The 14,794-nt window shown below is 43.6% G+C and overlaps 1 protein-coding gene across 3 annotated transcripts in view; it reads left to right on the forward strand.

Annotated features, from left to right (window-relative positions):
• Window positions 1-14,208, forward strand: part of LOC149149352 (coronatine-insensitive protein homolog 1a-like) — a 300,107-nt gene extending 285,899 nt beyond the window's left edge. For all 3 annotated transcript variants that reach the window (XM_089445365.1, XM_089445364.1, XM_089445363.1), the window contains exon 3: window positions 12,361-14,208. In XM_089445365.1, the coding sequence (XP_089301491.1) occupies window positions 12,361-13,227 (867 nt within the window). In that variant the 3' untranslated portion in view covers window positions 13,228-14,208. The remainder of the gene's footprint in view (window positions 1-12,360) is intronic.
• Window positions 14,209-14,794: the final 586 nt, after the last annotated feature.

Genomic DNA, 14,794 nt, shown 5'->3' on the forward strand with positions numbered 1-14,794 from the left:
CAGCTATGTATTCGGCCTCGGCGGTGCTCAAGGCAACCGATTTCTGCTTCCTACTCATCTAGGATATTGAAGCAGAACTCAACGAAAAACAACATCCAGAAGTGCTCTTGCGATCCACCACAGTACCAGCCCAATCAAGATCAAATAACAATGCAGCCTCACATTTCTGGCAATGTATCTCAGTCCATGAGTGATTGTGCCCCAAAGATATCTTAGAAGGTTCTTGGTGGCAATCCAATGCATATGATGAGGCTCAACCATGTATTGGCTCAATGTGGTAATTTCAAAACATATGTCCGGACGAGAGTTCACCAAGAACATCAGTGCTCCTATGAGATGACGATACTCAGAAGCATTTCCCAATTCAGGTCCAGCAACACTACCACATAACTTCTTAAAGTTAAGTTCCATCGGAGTAGTCACAGGCTTGCAGTCCACCATCCCAAATCTTTCCAATATCTTCACAACATATTTTCCTTGAGAGAGGAAAATTTCGCCTAGCTTTTGCCAGACCTCCAACCCTAAGAAATAGTGCATTGATCTTAGGTCCATCTCAAATTCAGAGGCCAACTCCCTCTTACATTTGTGAATGAGAGGGTCTGCACCTATCAGAAAGATGTTGTCCACATAAAGTACCAAAATGAGAGGTTTATCATTTTCAACCTTAAAGTAAAGGTTCAGATTGACTTCACTTCTAGTGAATCCTAGCTTCATCAGATAGCTATCGATCCTCTCATACTAAGTCGGGGTGCTCGCTTCAACCCATAGAGAGATTTCTTCAACCTGCATACATGAGATTCCCGATCATGAACCTCAAACCCCTCGGGTTGTTCCACATAGACTGCTTCTTTGATTGAACCATGCAAGAAAGCGGTCTTGAAATCCATCTGATGTAGGTTCCATCCTTGCGAGAAAACACGGGCTATGATCGAGTGGATGGTGGTGTATTGGGCAACAGGTACAAATATCTCATCGTAATCTACACCTTCCTTTTGAGAGAAGCCTCGAGCAACAAAGCGGGCCTTGAAATTTTCTGCACTTCCATCAACTCCATGCTTGATTTTGTAGAGCCACTTAGAAGTGACAACTGATTTGTCCTGGGGTCTAGGGACCACATCCCAGACATCATTCTTCATAATTGACTTGTATTCTTCATTCATAGCATCCTTCCATACTTGTTGCTTCATGGCTTCTTCGAATGATGAAGGTTCATTTTGAATGATAGTGCTCATGGCGGTCAAATATCCTTGGTACCTGTTCGACTTCTTGCTTTCACGGAAAGTCCCCCTTGGTGCAATGTGCCTCTCAACATCTTCGAGAGTCTCCCTAAGCCATGAGGGTCTCCTCTTGGAGGAGGAAGGCTCATGAGGGAGTGGATCAATAGGATCCATAGGTTCATCAACATCAGGCATTGTTTCGTCCTCTTTTTCACCTTGATTTCCGGTGTCAGCTTCTTTGTCCTTAGGATGGGAAGGTTGTTGATCCTCCTGAGGGCCATATCTTTGTCGAAGGTGACATCATGACTTATCTCAACTTCCTTTTGACCAACCACATAAATTCTATATCCCTTAGAATTTTCATTATAGCCCACAAAGATTCCTTTCTTCGCAGATGCATCTAATTTGCTTCTTTTCTCTTTTGGCACATGAAAATATACGGGGCTTCCAAAAATTCTAAAATGAGAGACATCAGGTTTCTTACCAGTGAACATTTCTTCGGGAGTCTTGGAGTCCAATGCTTGATGAGGGAATCGGTTTTGAACATACATGACAGTATTTGTAGCTCAGCCCATAGAAACTTCGGAAGGCCTTGATCATGAAGCATGGCACAGACAACTTCTACAATAGAGCGATTCTTCCTTTCAGCCACACCATTTTGCTTGGGAGTGTATGGCGTTGTAGTCTCCCTCTTAATGCCAATTTCTCTGCAATAATCTTGGAATTCATTGGATTTGTACTTAGTCCCATTATCAGTCCTCAATATCTTGATTTTCTTCTCGGTTTTTGATCAAGGTTTTGAAGTGTCGGAACCAGGTGAACACTTCATCCTTCTTCTTCAAGAAGTAGATCTAGGTCTTGCGAGAATAATCATCCACAAAGGTGAGATTATATAAGTATCCTCCCAAGGAGTTTACAGGCATCATACCAGATATGTTGGAGTGGATCAATTACAATATGTCTGTGGTTTTGCTATTACTTGAGGGGAATGGTTCCCTTGTAAGTTTTCCTTTGGGACATCTCAGACATACACCTTTATGCTCTACTTTGAACTCGGGCATACCTGTCACCATTTGTCTCACATCAGGTAGGGCCTTATAATGAAGATGGTCGAACCTTCGGTGCCATAGTTCAGATTGTAGAGATGTGTCGCAAGACATGGCTCCTAATGGACTTCCTCCAACTTGATACAAAGTGTCAATCCTGAACCCAAGAGTAAAAATGTCCTTGAAATTTCTTTTCCAAACACGTACCTTTCCATCGATAAAAGCCACCTTGAATCCTTTATCTTCCATTGCTGAAATGGACACCAGGTTCTTCTTGATATCGGGTACATATAGTACTTCTTGCAAATGAATAGTGTTATGCACCTCTAGAGAAGAGGTGGGGAGACATCGAGTTGTAGTCAGGAGGACTATATACCAGGGGCAAGATCCTTGAGGTGCATAAACTCTTGGATCATATCTGGCTACGGGAGCCCTTAACGATAGTGGCAAGATGATAGAGGTCGGGTGGAGAAAAGTGTAGTGGAGCAGCAAGGCAGTGCTTGGGTGCAGGAATCTAAGGCATCGCAGTGGAGGTTGCTGATCCAGGTGGATATTGGTGGCCACCTGCCAAGTCCACTTGGACCCCCACCATTGTTTCTCTTAGCATTTTCAGTTTCCTTAATTGTAGCACAACTTACTATTTTTAGCAGTTTTTCGGGTCGTGAACTTCTGGAGCCGTTTTGAGGCCCTAAATGACGTTTTTTGGGAAATCTAGGGGCACCGTGGGTTCATGGACCGATGTTGCCCTTCCCAAAGTGGTAGTGCTCGGATAGATCTTTCTAACGAGCTATTGTACGCGTCAAACAGAGATCGTATGCCAAAGTTACGACCCCGGGAAGTTGATGTACCAATTTACCCAAACGGGGCCCACAGTTTGGCGTTTCATCTCCTAGGGTTTTCCATTGTTTCTCAACAATAAATAGGTCTTCGAGCCTCATTGTAACACGGTTCAGAGGCATGTAGCCACCACATCTCTTCTCAGAGATAAGCTACCATCGCCCTAGCTGGTTTATTTCCATTTCTTGTTGTAAGCATATTTCAGTATTTTCCATTAATGAAATGAAGTATTAGTTCCGCTGCATCTTTGTGTGTATGGTTATCTCTGTAATTTGTTGTGTTCCTGTTTAAATCCGGATCAGTGGTATCAGAGCGGTCTGCTTTTTCTCTGTTTTTCTTTGCATGTCCCCAACAAGGTCGGGATATAAGGAGTTAGGGCTTGAACTGGTTGAACCATTGCAAGACCAGCCTCGCAAATCCCGACGGCCTCCCATGGCGGATGAGAAGAAAGACGAGGGGGCAGGAGATCCCATCAAAATCTTGCTCGAAGAAGCCCTCGAGCGACAACGGAACGCGATGCTGGACAGCTTTGCCCAGATCCTTTAGCGGCTACCCAGAAGCGACGCATCGGCTTCCAGCAGCTACTTTGGAAACGCCACGCCCTTTAAGGTACAAGTTAATTTTGAAATCCCCATATTCGAGGGTCAGATAGACGCAGATGCTGTAGATAAATGGTTAAATCTGCTAGAGGGTTATTTTTCTGTTCATGAATTTTCGAGTCGGGAAAAGATTGTTTTTGCTCTTCTCAAAGCAGCCCCCCACGTCAAGGTCTGGTGGGAAACCTACTGCGAGCAGAAGGATGAAAGTACTGGCTCACTATTTTCAGCCGCACCCACCTGGAATTCATTCCGGGATGCCATCAAGGAGTAGTACTACCCTGTCGGAAGCTATGAGGATGAATACATAAAGTGGACCACGCTGCGGCAGGGAAGGGACCAAGACGTGCCGAAGTTCACCAATCTTTTCCATACCCTTCGCACAAAGTTGGGTATCAAGGATTCGGAGCAACATTTGATACTCAAATACCGTGGCTGCCTGCACAAGTACATCTAGGAAGAAATACAATTCCTGAACATCTCCTCGCTCGGCGCAACATACCGATATGCCGTCAAGGTCGAGTAGAAGTTTAAACAAAATAAGCGAGACTTTGGATCTGCGAATCCAAAGCAGGGGAAAGGTGCCCCTAAACCACAGAACAAAGGACAAAGCCAAGGCGGGACGGCCCCAGACAACCCGCTGAAGCTGCAAGCAAAGAACAGCGCCGCGAAACCGAAAAAGGACTGGAAAATGGTGTGAGTTCCATAAGAGCTCCACTCACAACACAAGTGAGTGTCGGGCCAAGCAGTCACTGGTGGCTGAGCTAAAGGTTTCAAAATCAGATGCATGTTCCGACTCTGAGTCAGAACCCGATAAGGGGAATGAAAAAGGGAAGCAGATCATTGATGCGGATCCCAACGCCACTGTTGCTACCGCCAAGATCTAGAAAAATGAACCCGAAGATTTAGAGGAGGAGGAGCGTCTCTTCCACTCCTAGATGTGGGTAAAGGGCTCCCCGATACAGTTCATTGTTGATAGCGGGAGTCAAAAGAACCTCATTTCGGCAGAGGTCGTGAAGCGGTTGGGCTTACCGACCACAGCACATCCACAACCATACACCATTGGGTGGCTTCACCAAGGACGAGATCTTCGCGTGAGCCAGCAGTGTCGCCTTCCATACAACATCAAGCCCTTCACGGATGAGGTATCGTGTGACATTGCTCCCATTGAAGTTTGTGATGTATTATTAGGACAACCATACTTGTGGAAGCGACATACTGTGTATGAATCAAGGCCCCGTGCTGTTATTATTACATTGGGAAATAAATTGTACAGGATACCAGAGGTAGCACCACCTACCGCCATCTCTTTGATTACTGCAAAACAATGCAGTAAGATCATTTCCAAAACCAGGAAATTTGTTTTCCTGATGATACGCCCTCAAGGAAAGAAGAAGATGGTGGCCGCGGCCTCTAGACGGGGACCCTCTGCACGACAACTACAGATGGACAAGGTTGTGGAGGAGTACGAGGACATCTTCACCTCCCCTGCAGGGGTTCCTCTGCACTGTCAGGTCAAGCACTCCATCGATCTGACCCCAGGTGTGCCGCTATCCAATGGACCAATTTATCGGCGCTCCGTTCTGGAGAACAATGAAATCAAGAGGCAGATTCAGGAGCTCCTGCAGAAAGGTCACATCCGTCCGAGTTCATCGCCTTGTGGGAGCTCGATCGTGTTGGTACAGAAGAAGGATGGGACGTGGAGACTCTGTATTGATTATCGGGCGCTGAACAAGATCACTGTCCGTAATAGGTACCCGATCCCGCGGATTGATGACCTCCTGGACCAACTAAAGGGGGCGAAATATTTCAGCAAGATCGATCTGAAGTCAGGATATCACCACGTACCAATCGAACCCTCTGATGTGTGGAACACTGCCTTCAAATCTAAGGAGGGCCTTTTCGAATGGTTGGTTATGCCTTTCGGATTGACGAATGCTCCTGCAACCTTCATGAGGCTAATGGATGACATCTTGCGGCCATTCACCAACTCCTTTGTAGTAGTATATTTGGATGACATTCTGATCTTCAGCCAGAGTTGGGAAGAACACCTCCACCACATCCGACAGGTTCTCCAAACACTGCGGCAACACAAGCTATGTTCCAATTTGGAGAAATGAACTTTTGGCATGACCCAGGTTCAGTATCTGGGATACATCATTGATGAACAGGGGGTGCATGTCGATCCAGCCAAGATCCAAGTCATTCGGGATTGGCCATCTCCAACCACTCTAACAGAGCTCCGCAGCTTTCTAGGTCTTGCCAACTTCTACCGCAGGTTCGTGTTGGGGTTTTCTCATATTACTTGGCCCTTGAGTCAAGTCACCAAGGGAGGGGTGAAAGCAAAATTCTTTTGGTCTGAATCTCAACAGAAGGCATTCATGAAGTTGAAGAATCGCCTCTGCACGGCACCAGTGCTCGCGTTACCAGATTTACAACAACCATTTGAGGTCGAGACAGATGCCTTTGACTATGCTATTGGGGCAGTCCTTACTCAACATGGACATCCAGTGGCATATCACAGTGAAACACTTTCAGACACAGTCCGGAAGTACCCCACTTATGATAAAGAGATGTATTCCATTGTACAGGCCTGTCGACAATGGAAGCATTACATTTTGGGGAAGGAAACGATCATCCACACAGACCACCGACCCCTGCAGTTCATACAGACCCAAGGGAAATTGCAGAATGATTGCCATCAGAAGTGGTCTACATACCTGCAACAGTTCCACTTGAATATCAAGTATAAGAAGGGCAGCACCAATAATGTTGCAGATTGCCTCAGTCGACCATCGATCATGGCGTTAACCACAGTGCTCAACTCTTGTGGGCAAGAGACTTCTGGTTGGCCACTTCTCTACAAAAGCGACCCAGAATTCGGCCACACATACCAGACACTCTTGGAGGGTCGGCATGTTCCAGATTTCCACCTCCAGGATGCCCTGTTATGCCACTTGGGTCACCTTTGTGTTCCTTCAAGCGAGCGTGCCAAGATGATTTGGGAAGCACACTACAGTCGGGCTGCTGGGCATTTCGGGGTCGAGAAAACAGTGGCAGTACTGCAAAATTATTTCTATTGGCCGAATCTTCAACAGGATGTTGGGAAGTACATCAGATCATGTACTGCCTGTGCCATTGCCAAACCGACCATTAAGAAGCACGACCTCTATACCCCGTTGCCTACCCCTAGTCGACCTTGGGAATCCATCTCCATGGATTACATGTCAGGCCTTCCTTCCACTAAGCATGGAAATGACTGTGTTTTTGTGTTCGTCGACAGGTTCTCGAAGATGGCCATTATGGCGCCCTGCAAGAAGAATATCATAGCAGAAGCCACTGCTAAACTCTTCTTTGAACGAGTGTGGGTGCACTTTGGGATCCCACAGTCTATCATCTCAGATCGGGATAGTCGGTTTCTCAGCACATTTTGGTCCAGTCTCTGGTCAATGCTGGACACCAAACTCACGAAGTCCACAGCCTTCCATCCTCAAACTGATGGCCAGACAGAGGTTGTCAATAGGATGATTGTGCACATTCTGCGCATGTATAACTCAAAGCATCCACGCACATGGGCCGAGAGCCTCCCCTATGTTCAGCACAGCTACAACCGAGCTCTTCACAGCTCCATTGGCCATAGCCCTTTTCAGGTGGGTTTGGGATTCCAGCCGCTATGCCCCATTGATGTGGCCATGCCACTTGCAGCTACTCACATAAATTCAGCTCATGTCCAGTCCGAAACAGATAAGGCCACCAGCTTCATTGAGCGCATCCAACATATTCGCCAGCAGGTCCATGACATTCTTGAGAAATCAAATGCCAAGTACAAGCAGCGACATGATCAACATCGGGTGCCACACAAGTTTCAGGTGGGCGACAAAGTCTGGTTGCATTTGCAAAAGGAACGCCTTACAGGAGCCTATCGGAAATTGAGACCACTCCGATATGGTCCTTACACCATTACTAAGGCTATGGGAGACAATGCATTTGAGCTCAGCATTCCCCCATTCCTTGGCCTGCACCCAGTGTTCAATGTGGACCGCCTTCGGCCATACTTTCCACCATTGCTAGACACATCCGACATTGCAAAACAGCTCAAACCCACAGAATTAAATCCAGATTGCATGGAACAAGCTGCAACTGATCGGATCATGGACACACAGATCAAGAACACTCGCCACAGAATATCCAATTGTATCGAGTTGTCAAAGCATGCCAACTCTTTCAGCAGGGCAAGTGGCTCACCAGGGAACAAGTTCAACAAAAGTTTCCTCATCTCATGGAGGAACTCAACGCAATGGGGACCATTGCTTCCTAAGGGGGGAGGAATGATCCAGGTGGATATTGGTGGCCACCTGCCAAGTCCACCTGGACCCCCACCATTGTTTCTCTCAGCATTTTTAGTTTCCTTAATTGTAGCACAACTTACTATTTTTAGCAGTTTTTCGGGTCCTGAACTTCTGGAGCCGTTTTGAGGCCCTAAACGATGTTTTTTGGGAAATCTAGGGGCAACATGGGTCCATGGACCGATGTTGCCCTTCCCAAAGTGGTAGTGCTCGGATAGATCTTTCTAACGAGCTATTGTAGGCGTCAAACAGAGGTCGTATGCCAAAGTTACGACTTAACGAGCTATTGTAGGCGTCAAACAGAGATCGTATGCCAAAGTTACGACCCCGGGAAGTTGATGTACCAATTTACCCAAACGGGGCCCACAGTTTGGCGTTTCATCTCCTAGGGTTTTCCATTGTTTCTCAACAATAAATAGGCCTTCGAGCCTCATTGTAACACGGTTCAGAGGCATGTAGCCACCACATCTCTTCTCAGAGATAAGTTACCATCACCCTAGCTGGTTTATTTCCGTTTCTTGTTGTAAGCATATTTCAGTATTTTCCATTAATGAAATGAAGTATTAGTTCCGCTGCATCTTTGTGTGTATGGTTATCTCTGTAATTTGTTGCGTTCCTGTTTAAATCTGGATCAGTTGCAGCAATGCGAGAGGCACAGAGGTGTACATTTCAACGCACTGGCAACAGAGGGAGCACAGGATAGCAGCAAAGGCAACTTCAGTTTCTTGAGGCTTCTAGACTGACTGGGATGTCAGTAATTGGGTAGATCAATTACTTACTTCTCGGTAACTGAGTTGCAGTGCAACAGTTAGCAATGGCAGTGCTAGGGGCAGCATGGGCAACATATTGAAAGGGAGCTGCAGTACAGATGTAGCAATGGCAGTGGAAGTGTCATGGGCAACAGTACAGGAAGCATCAGTGCAGATGATGTGAGGCAGCAGGCCAAGCATCAACACAGGTATCGGTGCGGAAGGATCAGTGTGATGTTTAGTGGTGGAGCATTACTAGAGTACATTCCTCACTTAGAGGGAGTGTTGATTTGTGGTAGCATTGGATGTGCTCTAGCCATGAAAATTGGTGGAGAGGGTAAGGCACATAAGATCCCCAAGACCTAGAAATGGTTTGGGAAAATTCCACCCGGTTGGAGAGATATTAAAATAATTAATATTTTTAATGGGGTTCCTAAGTCTAAACTTAGGAAAATTAAAATATTAATGGGTACTAATATAAAACTGTGTGAGAATGTTCTAAATGACATGGATCAAGCCAAATCTAATCTTTAGCCATTGACTAGAGACTTAATCTTGGCTGTTGAAGACTCAATAGGAAAAGTATAAGAGGAGGCTCGAGGGTCAGTTGGAGACACACCAAAACTGATTAGTCAGTTCAATTTTCTGCTTGCTGAGAAAATTCAAGCTAGTGGTTTGTTGCAGCGAGGGGCAGTGAGTACATAACAGATAGGTAGGGATAGTGCCAGAAGGTCAGCGCAAAGACCGAAGAGGTTGCCGCAGAGGCAGCTAGAGCTACGCAGAGACAGTTGGGGACTGTGCAGAGGTAGAGAGGCCTGCCCGGGTGATGCAGAGGGGGCAAGTGCTGACGCAGAGAGCCAGGAGGTTGACGCAGAGGCTTCAGGAGCTACGCTGAAGCGAGCAGGGCTGACGTAGGGCCAAGAGGAAACACCAGAAGGATTTTCTTGGGGCAGACTAGAGCCGAGAGGCTGAATATCTGTCTCTGAGAAGAGGTATTACTGCCGTGTAACAATCTCTGTTGGGTGAGCCATTTCTGGCACCCTAGTTGTACTCAAGAATCTGCATAATAATAAAACTCTCAGAACTGTTGCACCGGTTTTCCCGCATTGGGTTTTTCTGGGGACGATTGTCCAAAAATAATGGTGTCCCTTGTGTGTTTGTCTCAGTGTTTCAGTTGCTGATCTTTATATGAGTTAAGGCTGCATTTGTGTTTATTTTAGTATTAATATTTATAAATAACTTGTTAATGGAATGAACAAGTAGGAGAAATTAAATCAGATAATGCAATAAGGATTTCTAACGTGTCAGACTTAGAAATTTCAACAATAGGCAGCTAACACTTCGGAAATCAGTATTTAATGCAAGAAAATAGTTTCATTTCTCGTTTTAAAATCATCAATGTTGAAATCAAAATGAAAAATAGTGATACGTCATGTAATTATATCCATAATAAATCAAATGGTAAAGAATGAAGACTATCATAACAAAAAATAGAAATGGAAGTAGACTCAAACTACTAGTCATGATCAATTTGCTTCTGATTAGGCCTCTTCATCTATGCGCTTTAGGCAATTATCAACATCATCTCTGGGAGTATTAAAACAATCAACCCCTAGTTTCAAATCTAACTGTAGGTCTGACTTCTTTGGTGAATGAACTGTAAAAGGATTGATGCTTCTCCACTTTTTCACTGGAAAAATGCTTTGCTGGATATGAAACACCCATGAGAAATCATAGAAAATCCTTGTTATCCATAATTTCCTTTGAAAGCATTTTTTTACGAAAATCCAACTTCAAACTCCTTAGTGTACTCAAACTAGCATTTTGTAGGCGAAAAACAACAAACATTAGGGTTTGGGATTGCTATATAAGGAAAAGGTAAGGTAAGGGTCCCACTCTTTATCTTTCTTTAAATGAAAACATACATTCTTTTTTGTTGTTTTTATTTTATGTTTTTCCACAACGCTGCACCTTGTTGGGTGGTCCCAAAGTACCCTCAACTATCGTGAGTATCCCATCTCTGCAAGGGAAGTCCCCTTTGAATTCCCCAAGCACTGGGAGCATACAAGGGATGATAGGGGATATTTTGAATGAAGTTCTGTTTTTTTTATTAAACCATGGTGAATCAGTAACATGTTGGAGTAATCTGGGTGAGGCCCAAGGTGAAATCTTTTGGTTGCGACTATATCACCAAAAGTATATCCAACAGCCCACGAGCAAGATATACCGATAACTTATGACTTAGCAAGCATTGAGACATCATGTGGCCAGGGGCACCAACTCTTTGAGCCTTCTCACAATAGGCCAAACATGCCTGCTGAATTTGAACCTGGGTGGATGGGAGAAGAAACGGTGCTCCCAACAACTCGAGCTACCAACACGGACTATTCTGAATGAAGTTCTCAAGTCCAGAGAGCATGGTGAACATAGGGACATGCTCCCAACCCTCAAGGGCATGTCCTCATGGTACATTGGCAAAATCTTATAGTGCATTTGGAAGTTTGGCCATGTTCGACTTCAACGAGCAAAATTGTCTAATTTTGGCCCCAATCCGAGTTAACTTTTGCAAGTATTGATATTACTCACTGATTCCTGTACCATTGATCTATATAGAGGCCAAAGAAATGTTACAGCTATGTTGGCCGAAACTCGACCATCATGTAATCATCTATTAGAGTTAATATAGACTTGTTTTTCTTTTTAAATTGTCATCTATGGGTCTTATTCCCTTTTTTCTTGCAAGATAATGTGTTATTCACTTATATATATATACATATATGGCGTTTTGGCTGACGTTGCGGCCGGCGTTTCCATTTTTGGGAGGTGACGTTTCTAAATGTACCTGTTTCGGAAACTCCGAAACGTTTCGGCGTTTCGTGCAACTTAGTGTTACGGATAATGAGAAGCTCAGCTTGACTTCATTAGCACTGCGTGTATCATGAGAAATCCCCGACAAGGCATATTACTTCATCTTTTATATAGATAATTAAAACACTTGTATTTCACTTCTCTTATCCCGCAACTCTTGTGCTCCCCTAGGAAAATTATTGCTTCCAATTCTCTTCCCTCTTCTGGAAACATTTATAGAAAAATAACTTGGTTTAATCATCTTCTATTTTCCAGAGTTAACATAGTTTTGTGTCTGTGACCAATTCAATATTTTAAAAAGCACAACTTTTCAAGCTCTTTGACAATAACTTGTCCTTGGCTCATGTTGCCCCTATGAAAATGATGTTAGAGATGTTTGTTTAGATCACTCTCTCCTTGCATAATGTAAATGCTGCTCTTGATAGACAGTTAATCTCATTAAATGATAGATCTATGAAGAAAATTCTCCTAAAGAATTCCATGGGGATTGATGTACAGTAACAGTCTTGAAACAGTTCTTTAGCATTTTTTCAATCAGTTAGTTCTCAGGCTTTATTGATTATGTATTCATATATGCTGATATTAACTTTTCCTTTGACGAGCAATGTTTTGTTCACAGAATATTTAGTATCCTTGTCCCTCTTTAAACATAAAGGCTTCCTTCAATTTCTAACCGCTGTTCAATGCTTGCACGTAAACAGGTTACGAATGCGATTGGAGATAGAGGGTTAGAAGTAGCAGCTGAGAATTGTAAAAAATTAAGGCGACTTAGAGTGGAGCGTGGGGAAGATGAAGCTGGTTTGGAGGGTGAGCAAAACTTTGTTTCTCACAAAGGGCTTTCAGTTATAGCTCAAGGCTGTCCCAATCTAGAGTACATTGCTGTGTATGTTTCAGATATGACTAACTCAGCCTTAGAGTCTGTTGGTAAATTTTGCAAAAATCTGAGGGATTTTCGGCTAGTCTTGCTAGACAAGAAAGAACAAGTAACTGACCTCCCACTGGACAATGGTGTCATGGCTCTGCTGCTTGGGTGCCAAAAGTTGAGGAGGTTTGGATTTTACCTAAGGCCTGGAGGATTGACGGACATAGGCCTTGGTTACATTGGAAAGTTTAGTACCAATGTGAGGTGGATGCTTCTGGGTTATGTCGGAGAGACTGACTTTGGGCTTCTTGAGTTCTCGAAGGGATGCCCAAATTTGGAGAAACTTGAATTAAGGGGTTGTTGCTTCAGTGAATATGCATTATCTGTGGCAGTGCTTAGCTTGAGGTCTCTAAAATATATCTGGGTTCAGGGTTACAATGCAACGCCATCTGGATTTGATCTTCTAGCTATGGAGCGCCCTTTCTGGAACATAGAGTTTACTCCAGCTTTTCAAGTGACAGCGGATGGTTTTAATTTGGAAGAAGAAATTACAGAGAAGCCAGCACAGATATTGGCTTATTATTCGCTTGCAGGAAGACGAACAGACCATCCAGATTCAGTAATTCCTTTAAGCTTATCCTCATGGAATCGTCAGCTCCAGCATCTATATGAATATTCTCAGCGTCAGCATGTACATGAATATTAAGTTGCTGTGTTATAGTTATTATTGGTGTGGATCTATGTACATTTTAACCTTCTAAGGAGTGGAGCATATAAATGGTTATGGTGTCAGTTATACTTCCTCAGCATGCCTTTTGAAAGCTATAAAGGCAAGAAGAATTAGCCACGCATGGCTCTTGTGCCTGTCTTCCGCCTGCAAGCATGGATTTTATGCTGACTGCTTCAACGTTATATGGAGATGGATTCCTTAATCTGTCACATTTAAGAGGAAAGCCCTGCTTTGTCAAATCTTATGCCTGCTGTCTGTATATTACGCAGAGGATTTGTCCATCTATAACATGGTCGTCACTACTTTACCACAAGAAATGAATGCAGGCAACTCCTTGAGGAGCTTCTAGATCTATTCTTTCTTGAGGCTATCACATTCTAGAAGAAAATGGTGGCTTACTCGAAGCTGAGGACTCAGAATGTATTTATGCTTGAGATTACATCATATTAACTTGTAAGTTTAATGGAATCTGAAAATTCCTGATGTATCCATGTGTGGGACTTTCGGTCCGTACAAAAAGACTCAACATATGCCAAGGATTCCTGATTTGATTTGAGTTAGTAAAGGGTTCGGAGTTCTCATTTGAGATTATGGCAAGTTAGAAAATCAGAAGGATGATTAAAAGCTGAAGATTCCTTGCATTTAGGATTGGGATCAGACTTCTAAAGCAAGCCTGGTTTATCTGTATTTCTCATTTCACCATTGCGAGGTTGGCATCTTTAAATCATGGATTTCGTTCAATAATTTGTAGCTTTCTAGTGCTAACAAGACAAATTTCTGCCTAGTGTGGAGAGTTCAAAGCCTACAGTTTGATTTTCTTTTTCTTTTCACTAAAGAAAATTGATTCGCATAAAGACAAAGGACATACTGCTACTATGTTTGTAGAATCCACAATTATTTGTACATATTCAATGTGTTTTATATAGCTTAATACAAGTAGTCTGTACATATCCTGTATGAGACTGGCGCTGTTCTTTTTGTTGTACCTTTATTGATGGCCTTTACTTTTCGGTCCATTATCTGGAATCTGCAGGGTTAGTGAGTAAATTTGCTGCATACAATAAAAGTTCATTTCTTCTTTGGCAAGCCTGATTTATTCTAAAGTTTGGATCTAAAATCTCGTTTTCAAGTCATAGCAGTGGGTGTTTTGTTGAAATGCTCATGCTTCTTGTTTTGGCTGAAGGTAAGCTTCCTTCAATTATAGTTTTCAGAAAGCTCTATCCGGAATAAATTTTTGAGTTGCATGATCTGGCTTTGTTCATTGATGGTATGCTAATAGGCCTATGTACTTCATCGATTTTTTATGTTAAAAGTTGAGATCTTTTGTGACTTTTTTATTCACCCGCATTGCTAAATCATTTGCTGATTGGTCTGTTTAGTTTCTCCCATATCAACAATATATTTTGTGAACCCACTCTCATTGTTTTAGGAATAGTAGCAAGGAGACGCGTCCCCTGAGGTTGGGTACACGTATTGGACATAGGAGACATCCTAGGAGGCAGGGGAAAGGCATTCCTAAAGACTTTTCGGCGTCCCTAGCCAC

Source organism: Pinus tabuliformis, chromosome 9 (assembly GCF_031772625.1).
Source record: "Pinus tabuliformis cultivar Carrire ecotype Pingquan chromosome 9, CPIR1, whole genome shotgun sequence".
In the NCBI taxonomy this organism is placed as follows: Eukaryota; Viridiplantae; Streptophyta; class Pinopsida; order Pinales; family Pinaceae; genus Pinus; species Pinus tabuliformis.